Source organism: Paroedura picta, chromosome 16 (genome assembly GCF_049243985.1).
Source record: "Paroedura picta isolate Pp20150507F chromosome 16, Ppicta_v3.0, whole genome shotgun sequence".
Classification (NCBI taxonomy): domain Eukaryota; kingdom Metazoa; phylum Chordata; class Lepidosauria; order Squamata; family Gekkonidae; genus Paroedura; species Paroedura picta.
The window spans coordinates 8,823,601-8,838,768 of NC_135384.1; the positions used below are offsets into that span (position 1 = coordinate 8,823,601).

Consider the following 15,168-nt stretch of genomic DNA (forward strand, 5'->3'; position numbering starts at 1 on the left):
TTTTGGGGGGTTAGAGGGTGGGGGGGAGCAAAGGTCCGGGGGGGGGGGATATCCAGTGAGTGGAGCAGGTTGGGGAGAATCAATTGTACTTGAATAATTATCTTGGGGAAGGTGTTTGTGTTACCTCAGGGGCCGGGTCGGGGAGGGTGGAGTGGGATGCCGTTAGAGGGGAGAGGTTTGGAGGGATGGGAAGCTTCCAAATTTTGACCGGAGGGGGTGGGAAACGGAGAAACGCATGCCCACAGGAGGGCATTTGAGTGGAGAGTTTGGGGCTGCCGATGCCACAGTTCGGAAGGGCTTTTTTTTTCGTGCTTTGGTTTTCATCGTGTCATAATTTGGGAGTTACAGAAGAGTTGAAGTTTAAGAATTTACTAATTAGTGAGGGAAAGGGTGGTAACGTTCTGGGTTTTTCCGTGCGTTGAGATTTGTTTCAGATGTGTCGATGGAGTGATGTGTACTCCCAAATTCGGGGTGGGGAGAATCCTCGGATCGCTGGCACCTCTCCCTGATGGGCTTGGGAAGTTCGCCAGGTGTTGACGACGCTTATTGTGCGTCTTGGATTGCTCTTGTGCCGTGATCTGTATGGGAATCTCCCCTGACCCCGTTGGATGGTATATCCATGATTCTATTCTTTATCTTTCTGCTTAGCCATTTCACACTGAGCTTCTCTCCCATTTTTCCGTAAGGGACCTTTTTCCAGGAACCCTCAACCATTTCCCGGTGCTCTGTCATCCCAGATCAGTTTACGGTTCATCCCGTTCATTTGGGCAAGTGCCAAAAAGGGTACAGATTGCCTCTGCGGGGGCCAAAGGGACCGGCAGGCTGCACAGAACGGAACGTGCAAGCCGCCATGCCTCACAGGTCTCCTCGGGTGTGCAAAGAACCTATCTGGGGCTATGCGAGGTATCCGTGCTGAATAGCACCTTTTCCTCCTGACCCATATCTCTTCCTCAGTGCAGGGGATTCCCTGCATAACTGTTGTCAACCTGCAATTCGTAACAGTAAAATTCGTAGCAAGAATTCTCTGCAGCTTCAGGACCAGCAGGTTAGAAGGAGCATCTTAATGACGGCCGCTCCAGTGTTCCTCCCAAAACCTTCAGCAAACCACTGGGGAGAAATTAATCTTTTAGAGAGGTGGCAGGAAACATCCCCCAAAGGTTTTCAGTAGGCATATCTTTCGAGGGCACATGCAGTTTTATAATATTTCGCCCTGCGGATCCTCTTTCTGGAGGATCCCCTAATCCTGGCACCTAATCGCTGACCCTGAGCCTTATTGCAATGGCAATCACACCTGGTCAGGACAAAGCCCCTCTCGTGCTGTCCATGGGGGGTACCTGGGGCTGCCCTTGGCCACCGCCCTTCCTGTCCACGTTGCTCACAGTCTTTCTATGCAATCGATTCCCCCTGCCCCACGGAATTTTTTCTATGCTTTTTTAAAAGAAAACCAAATCGACCTTCCCTTTTTTTTTATAATTTGTTTTTAAAAAAAAGAAATGTTTGATACATCTTTCCTGATCTGTTAACTGTGAAGTTCATTCATTTTTTTGTTTGTTTTTTCTTCTTCTGGTGTGGCAATAAAAAAAATAAAGGAGAAAAAATCAGTTGGAAGTCTCGGCGTGGTTTGTAGAGAGAAAGAACCCTCAACCTGGTTTTAACAGTGGGTCTGGTCTACGGCTAAGAGCCTCTTGTGGCGCAGAGTGGTAAGGCAGCCGTCTGAAAGCTTTGCCCATGAGGCTGGGAGTTCGATCCCAGCAGCCGGCTCAAGGTTGACTCAGCCTTCCATCCTTCCAAGGTGGGTAAAATGAGTACCCAGCTTGCTGAGGGGTAAACGGTAATGACTGGGGAAGGCACTGGCAAACCACCCCGTACTGAGTCTGCCATGAAAACGCTAGAGGGCGTCACCCCAAGGGTCAGACATGACTCGGTGCTTGCACAGGGGATACCTTTACCTTTACCTTTTACTGGTCTACGGCTATGTAGGAGTTTTTTTTTGGGGGGGGAGAGGGGGTAGCAGTTTGCTAGTCCAGTTTTTAAAAGAAATACGAGCACACAAGCTGTGATTTGCAAACAAAATAATGAGCAGTAAGTGGGCAGGATGTTTTGCCTACTTCCTCCCCTTTACAATATTTTATTTCCTTTGCTGCTCCCCCAGTAGTCTTGCAAAGGTATTTCTCAGTGATGCAAAGCCCAAGAGGCAGGGAATATTTATTCACTTCTCCCCCCTGTGCCTCAACTGGGCTAGCGTCAGCCCCGGGACACTTCCCCTCGAACAGGCGGTCCTGTCTCCCATTTCCATCCAGTGGGTTAAAATATATTTAGCTCTCTACTGGTAACAGGGCCGGGGGAATAGACTTGGAACTTTTTGTCTTGGTTTTCTGCACCGTGGACTGCCTTCTAACTGCAGTCTGGATTCTGTAGTTCCTGTCGGGGGACCTCTCCACTCTCGAGAAGCAAAGAAGTCCGGTGTGGGAAGATGTACACATGCACCTGAATCATAGAATCATAGAGTTGGAAGGGACCTCCTGGGTCATCTAGTCCAACCCGCTGCACTATGCAGGACACTCACATCCCAATCGCTCATCCATTCTAACCTGCCACCCCCTTGAACCTTCACAGAATCAGCCTCTCCGTCAGATGGCTATCCAGCCTCTGTTTAAAAATCTCCAAAGATGGAGAACCCACCACCTCCCAAGGAAGCCTGTTCCACTAAGAAACCATTCTGTCAGGAATTTCTTCCGGACGTTTAGATGGAATTTCTTTTGAATTAATTTTTGAATTAATTTAATCGTAATTGGGGGCTCAACAAATGTGGTCTTAGCATCAGCCTTGGAAGTGAAGCTCAGCAGACCCGGGCTAGTATTTGGACGCCCTTAATATTCACTATGACTAAAGTAAATCAATAAATTTATTTTACAGTCATTCAGACCAAAATCCAGCCACACTTGTAATCGGAAACGGAAGCACTTCAAAAAAGGAAGAAAACTGGTAATAATATGAGATTAAGAAGTCTGACATCACAAGAACTTAGGGTGTTGAAATCAATGTTTAAAATACCAAGCTGCATTGGATCCTTAACACTATGGTTCATATTTGTGACCTTTCATGATATTTTTGATTTTGCAGAAGAGGTCCTTCATTCCTCAGGCCAGGATACAAGGACTACGAGAGTGTTTTAGCTGCTTTCCAGCAGGGAGCAGTCTTGCCCAATTTTTCATACCCAAGCCTTTTGAAACTTCGCTATTTCTGTTTTATCGAATAGAAAATTTATTATAGCCTACAAAAGCTCATCCCAGTGATTTCTGGGGCAGTCTCTAGGGCAAGGATGGGGTACAAATATATTTTCCTGGGACGTACTGTTTCAATAAAATACTCTCTCTAAAAACCCAGCACCCCCTTTGTGGATGGAATTTGTACGGCTTTGCCCCGTTTCTCGTTATCCCTGGTTTGTTTTTCTGTCTCTGTGACCGCGAATGTGTATTTTATAACACACAGCACAGCCACCTCCGTGACAGGGCTTAATGTGCACAAAATTGTTGCTATTCTCAACCGTGTCTGAGAAGCCATTCTTGTGCTCTAATCGTAATTGGGGGCTCGGCTAGTTGTGGTTAATGAGTAGAGACACCTTCAGCATCCCTTTCATTGTTTCTAATCCACATGTTCCCAGACAATGGCTTCCGTTCAGTTCCGTGACCTGGAGAACATAATCTGCAAATCAGGAGACGGCATGTCCCACAAACAGAACTTCCTGGTTCTTATTCATGGCTCTTATATTGTTTGGTTGTGAAATGATCTGGGAGACCCAGGTTCAAATCCCCACTCTGGCATGGTGGCTTCTCTCAGCCTACCCTCCCTCACAGGGTTGTTAGGAGGATAAAAGAGAGAGGAAAGGTGGAAGCTGTTTGAGCCCTTGGTGAGGAGAACGGCTGGATAAGAATGAAGTAAAATAAGTAATTTCGGCCCTTAAAGGGGAAGGACTGCATTGTGCAGGGGGGTTGGACTAGATGACCCTGGAGGTCCCTTTCAACTCTATGCTTCTGTGACTGATGGCTGTGGGAAGGTTTGCTTCAGCGGGACTTGGTCTATCGTCATCAATGCATCTCCTTTGTAGAACTACTTGTCACCCAGAACAATGTGGCCCATGTGACAGCTAGGGTGGCTGGGGGGGAGAGTCCTTTCCCTTCAGTATTAAAAAATGGGCAGCTGGAGATTTTCATGGCATGGAGCTGAGGGAGAAACATCTGGAAATTGCTGCGGATCAAGCCAGTGTGAACAGGGCAATGAGAGGCATCCGCTTAAATGTTGGTGGACCCACACAAGCGTCTCTGAGAGCGCCAGTTCTGGGTTTCAAAGGGTAGCTACGTTACTCTTCAGTGCAAGAGCAAGATTTGAACCCGGGACCACCTCAGAGACCAGCAAGAGCTTCAGGGAAAGAGCTTTTGAGAATCGAAGCGGTGAAGAAGGGATCTTTCACTCTGGAGAGCTTATACTACATGCTACTTTATTCAGAACAATTATCGCCCTTCGCTTGTGTGTTGTTTTCTCTTCCTTCCTCTGCTGACTGGCGTGAGCGCACACAAGGCTTGTCCCCCCCCCCTCGCTCTAGCATGCATACGCCAGAGACCGCACGTAGGCCGAGCAGAAAGCCTTCGGCCCTCTAAGCCGACTGGCTGCCTGCTGATTGAAAACCTCGGCCGGCCTCCAGAAAGCCGGGTCAGTTGAAGCGAGCCAGTTTTCTGCTGCCGTGAGCAAAACACCCGTTCCAGGGGCCAAAACGGGTGACGAGATTACGGGTTGCAACCCCAAAGATGTCATCTGCTAATGGGCCTAATTAAGGCAATAGTCCTGGCCGCAGGAGAGAAAAGCCACAGCTCAGCAAGCCGCCCGTGCTGCTAGTGGATTTTAATTGGCAATTAATAATTTCCACGCCCCAGAAACTCTGTGCCAGGCCTTCCTGAGGGATCAGATTACAAAAGCAGGCTGTAATGGTTGGAGTGGGGTGGGGTGGGGTGGGGTGGGGTGGGGTGGGGGGCAGCCCCACGGGGCACATTATCCTGTTTTAGTTCCTCACTGCTGCCCCGGGCCCAAAGACAACACTATTCTGACCAAGATTGGTACAGTGCAGTCAGTATCTCCAAGGGATATATTATAGCATAAGTTTCCTGGGGTTTTTACACCCTGCTTTTCCCTACCCTACGGAGTCTCAGAGCGGCTTACATTCACCTTCCCTTTCCTCTCCCCACCACAGACACCCTGTGAGGTAGGTGGGGCTGAGAGAGCTGTGGAAGAACTGTGAGAACGGCTCTGGGAGAACTGTGACTAGGCCAAGGTCACCGAGCTGGCTGCACGTGGAGGAGTGGGGAATCGAACCCGGCTCTCCAGATTGGAGCCCGCCGCTCTTAACCACTACACCAAGCTGGGTCTTTGAAGTGAGTCCTGACCTGAAGATAGCTATACCTGTGTGTACACGAGGGAATTACAAATGATAGAGTCAAAAAGCCAGTATGGTTCAGAGTTCTCTCAGCCTCACCTACCTCACAGGGTGTCTTTTGTGGGGAAAGGAAGGCTATTGAAGGCCACTTGGAGACACATGCAGCCAACTGGGTGACCTTGGGCTAGTCACAGTTCTCTCACTCAGCCTCATCTCCCTCACAAGGTGTCGGTTGTGGGGAGAGGAACAGGAGGCGACTGCGAGCCACCCTGAAGCTCCTTCAGGTAGTAAAAAGCGGGGTACGAAAAACAGCTCTTCTTCCTCTTCTCTCGGATGATTGGGGTTCCACTTCATGCATCTGACAGAGTGGCTACTTGTCCACAAAAACATAAAGGGGTCTCGAGACATCTCCCCCCTCCAAAAAATGGCTAACGTCTCTACCTCACTGAGTTTTACAGGTAATCTCAGAAGCTAAGTAGGTTTGGATGGGAGACACCCTCCACCCCATGAAGTCCAGGATTGCTACAGACGCAGGTAATGGCAAACCCAGCTCTGTGGGACTCTTGAAAACCTGACAGGATTGGCTGCTACCTGATGGCCGTTTACAGACACCTCCAGACTCCCAAAAGTGGGAATCTTGTGGTGTTGTAAACCAGCCGACTCCTGCAAATCCAGATGGAGCCAGTGTTCTTGTGGGAAGGAAACATGATGTATCCAGACTGTGCCACTCGTGGGCTCATTTCTCAAAGCTTCCCCTTCCTCCCTTCTTGACCTTCCCCATCTTTTATGGCCCTAGGTCCTGCTGACTCATGGTGAAGAAATCTGTCGAGTCAAACCTTGTGACCACCATGACACAATCTGGTGTTTTTTGAAACTCAACTCTTTAGTTCTTTGAGAGGACTGTGAGATGTTGCATGTGGGACCCAAGACTGATTGGGGCAGAAACAGGAGAGGAAGAGTTGGGGTTTTGTACCCTGCTTTTTCACTAACCAAGATAGGCTCAAAGCACCTTGCAATGGCCTTCCCTTCCTCTTCCCACAGCACACACCCTGGCGAGACTGAGAGAGGCAGGTTGAGGCTGAGAGAGCTCTGACAGAACTGTGTGTGTCTGGCTCAAGGTCACCTAGCTGTGTGTGGAAGGAGTATGGAACAGTGTGGAAATCAAATCCGGTTCTCCAGATTAGAGGCCGCTGGCTTAGAGGTCAACCTGGCTCTTGACAGGTACCCTTTACCATGATATGGTAGATGCATATGCAGTTTTGGGAATCAAATCGTTCCCTTGACTCCTGAGATTGAGAGCCCATGTGACAGTTTTCTGCCAGGCCAAAGCAAACGATGTTTGGGCTTTGGTATTGTGAAGTGGAAGGAATGTATGGTAGGTGGTGTTCTCTTGTGAACAGCAGGTTGATCCGTAACATATTTACTTCGAAGATACCCTCTGACCTATGAGAGCCAATGTGGTGCAGTCACAGCGGTTAAGAGTGGCGGTTTCTAATCTGGAGAGACGGGTTTGATTCCCCACAACTCTGCATGCAGCCAGCTTGGGCCAGTCACAGTTCACTTAGAGCTGTTCTCACAGAGCAGTTCTTTTAGAGCTCTTTCAGCCCCACCTCCCTCACAGGGTGTCTGTTGTCGAGCGAGGAAGGGATTGTTCCCACAAGTCACTAACCTCCTACGCCTTCTCTGGTTTGGTCCTTTATTTCTTGGTAAGTTTGTTTAGCATTATATTGCTAAACCAAAAAAGGAACAAAACCCAACCTTAACAGGTAGGAACTCAAAAGTTGAGCTGAACAATAAAAATAATGTAAAACTTGTTGGTTGTTTAGCATTATAGCCACGGGTTCCCCCATTCCGGTTTTAGTCCAGAAAATGCTTGTAGCTACCCACAGCACCTCCCCAGCCCTCTGAAGCACAATAAGGTGTGGACAGGGTTGCCAACAGGCCTGGAGAAAAATATCCTCTCCCTTTTAGTAGAGGTTTCACGCGTGGAACTGGGCAGGTTAAACTTTTTACGGCATGATGCAGGTGATTAAAATGAGAGAGCCAATGTGTTCTAGAGCTCAGAGTTCAGACTAGAGCATTACTGGCTCATGGGAACTGTATTCCATGGACATCTGAAGAGGCACAGTTTGGCCCCTGAGTATGAACTGCTGGCTGCATTCTTTGTTCTGGGTTCCTTGGAAGGGTTAAGGGACAGAGTCCTCCATGGGCAGAAAAGGCAGCCTCCAGGAACTGAGACTCCGAGGTTTACTTTTCCCCTCCTCCTCCTCCTCCTCCTCCATCTGCTCAAAGCTTCCCAGGGCTAAATTGTGCTGATTCATGCTGATGCAATAGTCCTGTGGCGGGAGCTCAGAAGTCAACATTAAGGTTTTGCAAGAAAGGAAATCTACAAGTGGAGAGAGGCGGGATTTGGGGTTCGAAAACCAAGGCTCGTGTCTCGAAAAAGGGACAAAAGAGAAAGAGGTTCCAGGATTCTCTGAGTCGGTATCTGAACCCAGGTCAGTCAACCAATCAAACCTACTGCTATTCATATTAATAAAAGATGGATTCATGGAGGCCAGGCCCATCATTAGCTTCTAGCCACAGTAAGTGAAATACTCCACCTACAAAGGTAGCCGAATTCTGGATACCAGCACCTGGAGGCATCACCAGGGGAAGGCCTTGGGACTGATGCCCTGTGTGTTGCTTAGACGGGCCACTAGTCTGATCCAATCGATCCAATTTCCTTTTAAGGACCTGCTCTGTTTTATTTACCGTATAAGCATCCCCGAGATATGTTTTCTGCATTTGCTAGTTAAAGCTTTGCTAAACCACCAGCCCCTTATTTTGCTCCAGTGGCGCTTAAGGGGCTTAATTGGGTTGGCTCCTTTAGACACTTGCCAAGTGCAAATCCCGACGGCTGTTAGGAAACATGACAGGCCGCTGCAAGAGTTTAATGTGCCCCGAAGGAATAAAAATAATGGGCTGTTACGAAGTCATAATATGGATCCTTGCCCGAGACAATTATGCGATGCAGCCTATATTCAGACTCTGTGCATGTCTGAGCGCATACAACAGGCCCAAATGCTCCTAAGCATTGGGTTGTGGGCCTATCTACCTCTGCCCTCTGGAGAAGGCTCCCCCACCAATTAAAAAGTGCAGAGAAGGGAGAATTTCGGCAGAGGCTGCTTCCCCCCCGTGAAGCAACGGAGAAACCCACAACTTGAAAAATTAGTCGCCTTTCTGCGTAACAGTCTGCTGGCCTGAAGCTGAAAAAAAAAACAAAACAACAACAACGCAACAACAACAAAACAGCTCATTGTTGAAGCTGCATTTTCTGTTGTTGTTTGAGGATGGGTGAACTACGGACCTAAGAAGAGCCCTTGGTGGTTCATACCAGTGGCCCATCCAGTCCAGCATCCTGTCTCACACTGTGGTCAGCCAGTTTCTCTGGAGGGCCAGCTGCAAAACACAGAGTCCCTTCCCCTCATAGGGATGATCAGCCTTCTCCTGATTTTGCCTCTTGGCAGTTGACTAGAGATTTTGGGGCAGTGCCCGGGGAGATGAGGAAGTTTGGCAGGGCCGTGATGCCATAGAGTCCCAAGAGACCATTTTCTCCAGAGGGGCCTGATTTCCAAAATCCGTTCTGATTCTGTGTGCGTGGATGGTCAACCTGGCGGTACCCCTCCCCTCCTTTGTAGCAGCTGCACCAGAACATCCCTGCAAATACTGCCCCACTGCTGACCGCCCTTGTCCATGACCCGCAGAAACCTCTTCCCGGCCTCCGCCCCGAGGGCAACGCTACAGCGCGGACCACATTCGCAGAACTGAACACCTAGCGCGGCCGAAGAGTTCTGTGGCGCCCGGAAGCCGTCTCCCGAGATCTGAATGGGTCTGATGTGACATTTCACTTGAAAAGTACCGCGGGGCAGCGGCTTTCGGTTTCCACCCGGCACGGGGTCCAGCAAACAAGAGAGCGCGCGTTCTTTAATCCCGGGCGCTGCAAACAATCGACTTTCCGCTCCGGGAGACGGGTCGCTTTTTCTCCCGCCCTGTTGGCAAGCGCGGCTCCCGGAGCCCAACTCGCTCTCCCACCGCGCGGGATCCCCGCGGCCGGGCCATCGACGGGCACCTTCGGGGGAGCCCACCTGGGGCGCCCCTGCACCTGGCTGGCGCGGCCGCTCCTCCCTGCGCGCTGGCTCCACCTTTCGGGGCTGGCGTGGCGCTCGGCCTCTGCGCACGGCCCGGCGGCGCTATAAAAGGCGCTCGGCCGCCTTTGTCCTGCCAGAGCTCGGTTCTTGCTTCAACAGTGTTTGGACGGAACCCGCTCCCGCCGCCCCCTTTTGCAAAGACTCCTCTGCGCTAGTCGACAGGTCCTGTTTTTGGCACCACCAGCACCAGCCGCCGCCTTTTGAGCCGGAGCCATGGAGTCGCAGGTCCGCCAGAACTACCACCGGGACTGCGAGGCGGCCATCAACCGCATGGTCAACATGGAACTCTACGCCAGCTACGTCTATCTCTCCATGGTGAGCCGGCCGCCGCTCTCTTTGGGCTCTCTTTGGGATCCCTTTCCAGCTGCTCGCTGATCCCCCCTCCCCTCGTTGCCCCTCCAGAGGCGATCGGGAGGATCCCAGGCCGGCAGCTCAGATCCCTCCTCCCGGGATCCCTCTCCCCTCTCGGTCCTTTTGCAAAGAAAGCCGTCTCTTTTCCCCGTTGCGGGTCTGCGCGTTCTTTTTTCAATACCAAAGAGCTCCGTCCTTCTCCTGCTCGGTCTCGAAGGGATCGATAAAAGCTTTCGACCTGCCTATCATCCGCTCTCCCCCTCTTTGCTTTTCTGCCTTTTCTCTCGCCTCATTGTCTTGTAGGTCGCTCAGCGCTGCCGTTTTCTAGGGGTTGGGAGGGAGGTGGAGCAACAGGTCTGGGAAACCAAGATAAGAACTGGGTGTGGGGAGTAACTTCCAAGGGGCACTTTCTTTCTCCTTCTTGGCCCACAGCCCAGTAGCTTTTTCTCCCCCCCCCCCCCCTGTAATCTCCATTTCCGCATATGCACATTGGTTAGTTCAAGCTTTACTCCCGGTATTTGCCCTCCCTGTTTAATTGGTGTACCTGTAGTATTCTCTCTGCTCCTCTAACGGTAGTATTTGTTGGCTCCCTGTTATGAAAAATGTACACATTGTGTCTTCTCTTCCCCCCCCCCCCCCAATTCTTAAGTGGACACAAATTTTATGGCTTCCAGCCCTTCTCTGCTCTCTGGATACAGGATAACAGGAAATTACTAAACTGCTGTTGCATTGGGGGGGGGGAATAATCTGCTTCTTCCATCTGGCCCTTTTTCTGCAAAAGGAGAGGTTGACTTTAAAAACTCCTGGTTTTGAAGACCAGAAAACTGGCACGTGATTTTTTTTGTTAAAAAACGAGCACAACTGAGGCCGGGAATGCATATCCTTTCACATTGGCACGCAATGGGAAGTTAATGGAACCAGGGGCCACTAGCTAAGCTACTTTTACTGGCCTGCTAACTAAAAGGGCAAAGCCAGTTGCTCCGTGGGAGGGCCCATGGCAGCCTGGACGCCATCTTGTGGCGGCCACTCTGGACTCCTTGAGCATTGCCTTCGTTTGTCAGAACCCACAGTTTCCTTTTTTCGGAGGGGAACAGAGACTGAGGAAGAATGTAAACAAGCCGATTCAGAAACTAGCACTTAGTTTCTCTTTTGCATCAGCCCTGTTTGGCGCATGCGGGCTCTTGTGCTGTGTGTGTGGGGGAAATCATGCCCACTTCCCCCTTCCAAATTCTCCATTCTCTCTCTTACCTGGGCATCCGTGTCTCTATCTTATTCTGTTCGCCTCTACAGTCCTCCTACTTCGACCGCGATGACGTCGCCCTGCGACACGTCGCCGAGTTCTTCCGGTCGCAGTCTCGTGAAGAGCGGGAACACGCAGACAAGCTGCTTCGGTTCCAGAGCCAGCGTGGGGGCCGCGTGCTCCTGCAAGACATCAAGGTAGGCCTCAGGGGCAGGCGGGCAGGATGCCCACATCTCCTGAGGGGGTCATGAGAGCCAGTTTGGTGTAGAGGTTAGGAGTGCGGACTTCTAATCTGGCAAGCCGGGTTCGATTCTGCACTCCCCCACATGCAACCAGCTGGGTGACCTTGGGCTCGCCCCAGCACTGATAAAACTGTTCTGATCGAGCAGGAATATCAGGGCTCTCTCAGCCTCACCAACCCCACAGGGTGTCTGTTGTGGGGAGAGGAAGGGAAGGCGATTGTAAGCCGCTTTGAGCCTCCTTCGGGTAGAGAAAAGCGGCATATAAGAACCAACTCTTCTTCTAACTGGGAAGCTGGGCGGTTGGGGCAGGATTTTGGGACATCCGCGTTGGCTGAAGACCCCGGAGGCCGAATTATTAAGACTCGGTGGGCCCTTTCTCCGCCTGTAGAGTCGTTCACTCTCCCCTGACCTGGGATCGGCCAAGAAGACACCTGTAATTATGTGGCGGCTGGTGGCAGATCCTGTGTTTGGGTTTCTATCTCTGCCAGGGCTCTTTGGCCTTGGGTGTATCTCCCTCCCAGAAATAACTTCCCAACTTGGAATGAAACCCCTCCTCAACGTTTCCCCTTTGCAGAAGCCAGACCGCGATGCCTGGGGCTCGACGCTTGAAGCGATGGAGGCCGCCCTTCAGCTGGAGAAGAGCGTGAACCAGGCCCTTCTGGAACTGCACCACCTGGCAGGCGAAAAAGGAGACCCCCATGTGAGTAGCCCCTTGGGATCCTTTCTGGATCCTCTCTTCTTCCCTCTTTCCCTCTCAGTCACAGAGGGCAACAGGGATGTAGAAAGCCAGATGCAGCTAGGCACAGGGGTGGCCAAACTGTAGCTCTCCGGAGCAGGGGTAGTCAAACCTGTGGTCCTCCAGATGTTCCTGGACTACAATTCCCACGAGCCCCTGCCAGCAAATGCTGGCAGGGGCTCAAGGGAACTGTAGTCCACGAACATCTGGAGGACCACAAGTTGACTACCCCTGCTCCAGAGGTCCATGGACTACAATCACCATGAGCCCTTGCCCGTTGGCCTTCCTGGCGGGGGCTCATGGGAACTGGAGCCCACGGACATCTGGAGAGCCGCAGCTCGGCCACCCCTGAGCCAGCTTGATGGTCCAGCCATTGCTACATCTGGTCTCCAGCAGCGAAGACTTTAGATGCTTGCGTTATAACAAGACTCCTTCAATATTCACCGTGGAGCGGAATTGTTGGGCAGAGGCCCCTTTCCAAGCAAGGAAAACACAACACACTCTGCGTTCGGGACTAGGGGAGAGTCACTCTTGTCATGGCGGGAGGGGCCAAAGGAAAGGAAAGAATGCTTGGAGGACAAGACGGTCTCGAGAAAACGGCTGCCCGCTTGATGGCTGCATCTGAACTTTAGGCAGAGCCAGCATCTTTAGGGTGCTTAGGGCTAATCCTGCATTGAGCAGGGGGTTGGACTAGATGGCCTGTATGGCCCCTTCCAGCTCTATGATTCTATGATCTTCAGGGGGACATCTGGAGAGGCAGAGTTTGGCTTTTATCGAGTTGCCGGCTGCCACTGTCTCAACTTCTTTGCTTCCTCCCTCACCAGCTCTGTGACTTCCTGGAGACCCACTACCTCGACGAACAAGTCAAAGCTATCAAGGTCCTGGGCGACTACATCACCAACCTCCGGCGGCTGGGAGCGTCCCAGGGGGGGCTTGGAGAGTATCTCTTCGACAAGCACAGCCTAGGGGAGAGCAGCAGCTGAGTGCGGCGTGCCCCTTCCCCCGTATCCCTGGGCGCGCACTGCCTCTGTGAACCCCCCCCCCTCCCAGTTCATACCCACCACCATCCCAATTGCCGTGCCCCAGTCAAGGGGGCTGCACCTGCCGACTCTCGACCGGCACGCTTCCAATAAACAAGGGTTCACCAGTTTCAACTTGCCTCGTGCTTTCTTTGTCCGGTGGGGGCGGGCACGAGGGCCGCCTCTGAACGACAGGTGCTGGAGAAAGGTGCGTCAGGAGGTACAAGTGCTTCCCATCGAGGAGTTGGATGGGAGACCTCCAAGGTTATGCTGCAGAGGCAGGAAATGGCAAAACAGCCACAGAACTTCCCTTGGCTGGCTGCCGGATAATCCCCAGATTTCCTGGCCTCACTGTACCCACCATGTGATAAATAATAATATTGCTGACAGCCAAGTTCTCATGATCTTGCTCACAAGGAGGACTGGCAGGAGAATTAGTGGGGGGTTTTGGGGGTGGGGCTCCAAGCTAAGCAGTTGGATTACTAGCATCCCTACACTCCAGAGCCTGTGTATGCTTTAAACCAGGGGTAGTCCCAACTGTGGCCCTCCAGATGTCCATGGACTGCAGTTCCCATGAGTGCTGGCAGGGGCTCATGGGAACTGTAGTCCACGGACATCTGGAGGGCCACAGTTGGACTACCCCTGCAGAGGTGTGTTGAATTACCTATTTGAATGACCATTAGATTTACAAGTGAGAGGGCAACCACCGAGGAAAATTACCCTTTGAAAACGGGATAAATCTAGAAACCGTTCAGGTTGGATTCTACAGTACAATAAAGCAACACAGAACGAAGAGACTTTTTACTTTATTCTGTACAAGTGAAAAAAATATTGTTAGTAGACAACAGATAGGGTTTTTTTCTCTCTCTGATTGCAGCTGAACTGGAACAGAGCACTGCTGCATGGTTAGTTGCTAATGGCAGGCAAAAATAGCTTGTTCCTCAAAGATGGGAGGGAGAGGAAGGGAGTTGCTTACTTCCCCCTCGGTTCCCAAGGGGCAGCCGTGGTCATTCTTCACAGTACTGACAAAAGCCTTGAAGGACTTAAAGGATTAAGAGTTCCCCAGGGTGAAGAAAAATATGAAAGGTCTGAATCACTGCAGGGTGCATTTAAAAAAAAACGAGCCAGCTAGACGCTCTGCTGCAACCTGAGAATTTTTTTTTGGTGTGCCAAGTGGGGCTTCCTTTGTGAAATCACCTTTTAGTCTGCAATGGGTGGGGTTTTCTACTGTGCCCCTGAAACAACATCCTCTTTTTCCACCTCTACCCCCCCCCCTTTTCTTTTTACATTCGACATCTAACTGAACAAGAACTGGGCAAGTTGAAAACTTGGATGCTACAATTCTAACCTTTCAGTTGATCCAAATGAAACTATTGCATCATTGCTGCCTTTTTTGGGTGGGTGGGGGGTTCTTACTGAGTCAATACGTCTGCGATTTGGGGTTTTTTAACAAAATATTGACTCGGTTCCTCATTTGCTGTTTCCGTAATTTTCCATGGCAAAGGTCTCTTTTCTCCCTGTTCTAACCATCCAATGGGGATCAAGTTCTGGTGTGGACAGCCCAAGTGAGCTTGGCTTTGTAGACCTCAGAAGCTAAGCAGGGTTGGGCCAGGTTAGTGGCTGGATGGGAGACCTCCAAGGAATTCCAGGGTAGCGATGTGGAGGGAAGCAACAGCCCAACAACCACCTCTGCACATCACCTCCTGCTCAGAACGACCGGCAGATTGCCGTACGTCAGCGTGACGGCAAAAAGGAGAAGTCAATGTCCCTGCTAGAGGAGCCTGGTAATATTATCTCTTGCTGATGCTTATGTATGTGCAACATCTGGGCCAAAAGCTTGAGCTGCTGCTGCAGGGGTAGTCAAACTGCGGCCCTCCAGATGTCCATGGACTACAATTCCCAGGAGCCCCTGCCAGCATTCGCTGCATTCGCTGCACTCGCTGGCAGGGGCTCCTGGGAATT

General features: G+C 51.1%; 1 protein-coding gene across 1 annotated transcript; it reads left to right on the forward strand.

The window, feature by feature from the left end:
• The first annotated feature begins 9,674 nt into the window (after positions 1-9,674).
• Positions 9,675-13,341, forward strand: LOC143825813 (ferritin heavy chain A-like). The gene is made up of 4 exons (XM_077314144.1): positions 9,675-9,933; positions 11,260-11,406; positions 12,026-12,151; positions 13,012-13,341. The coding sequence occupies exons 1-4, from the start codon at positions 9,832-9,834 to the stop codon at positions 13,168-13,170; spliced, it is 534 nt and encodes a 177-aa protein (XP_077170259.1). The 5' UTR covers positions 9,675-9,831; the 3' UTR covers positions 13,171-13,341.
• The last annotated feature ends 1,827 nt before the right edge of the window (positions 13,342-15,168 follow it).

What these genes read in the sequence shown, in the direction of transcription:
- LOC143825813 (XM_077314144.1), top strand. Translation starts at nt 9,832, where the DNA reads ATGGAGTCGCAGGTCCGCCAGAACTACCACCGGGACTGCGAGGCGGCC. An exon ending in GCTACGTCTATCTCTCCATG is followed by an intron (nt 9,934 to 11,259) that starts GTGAGCCGGCCG and finishes TCGCCTCTACAG; the next exon opens with TCCTCCTACTTCGACCGCGA. An exon ending in TGCTCCTGCAAGACATCAAG is followed by an intron (nt 11,407 to 12,025) that starts GTAGGCCTCAGG and finishes TCCCCTTTGCAG; the next exon opens with AAGCCAGACCGCGATGCCTG.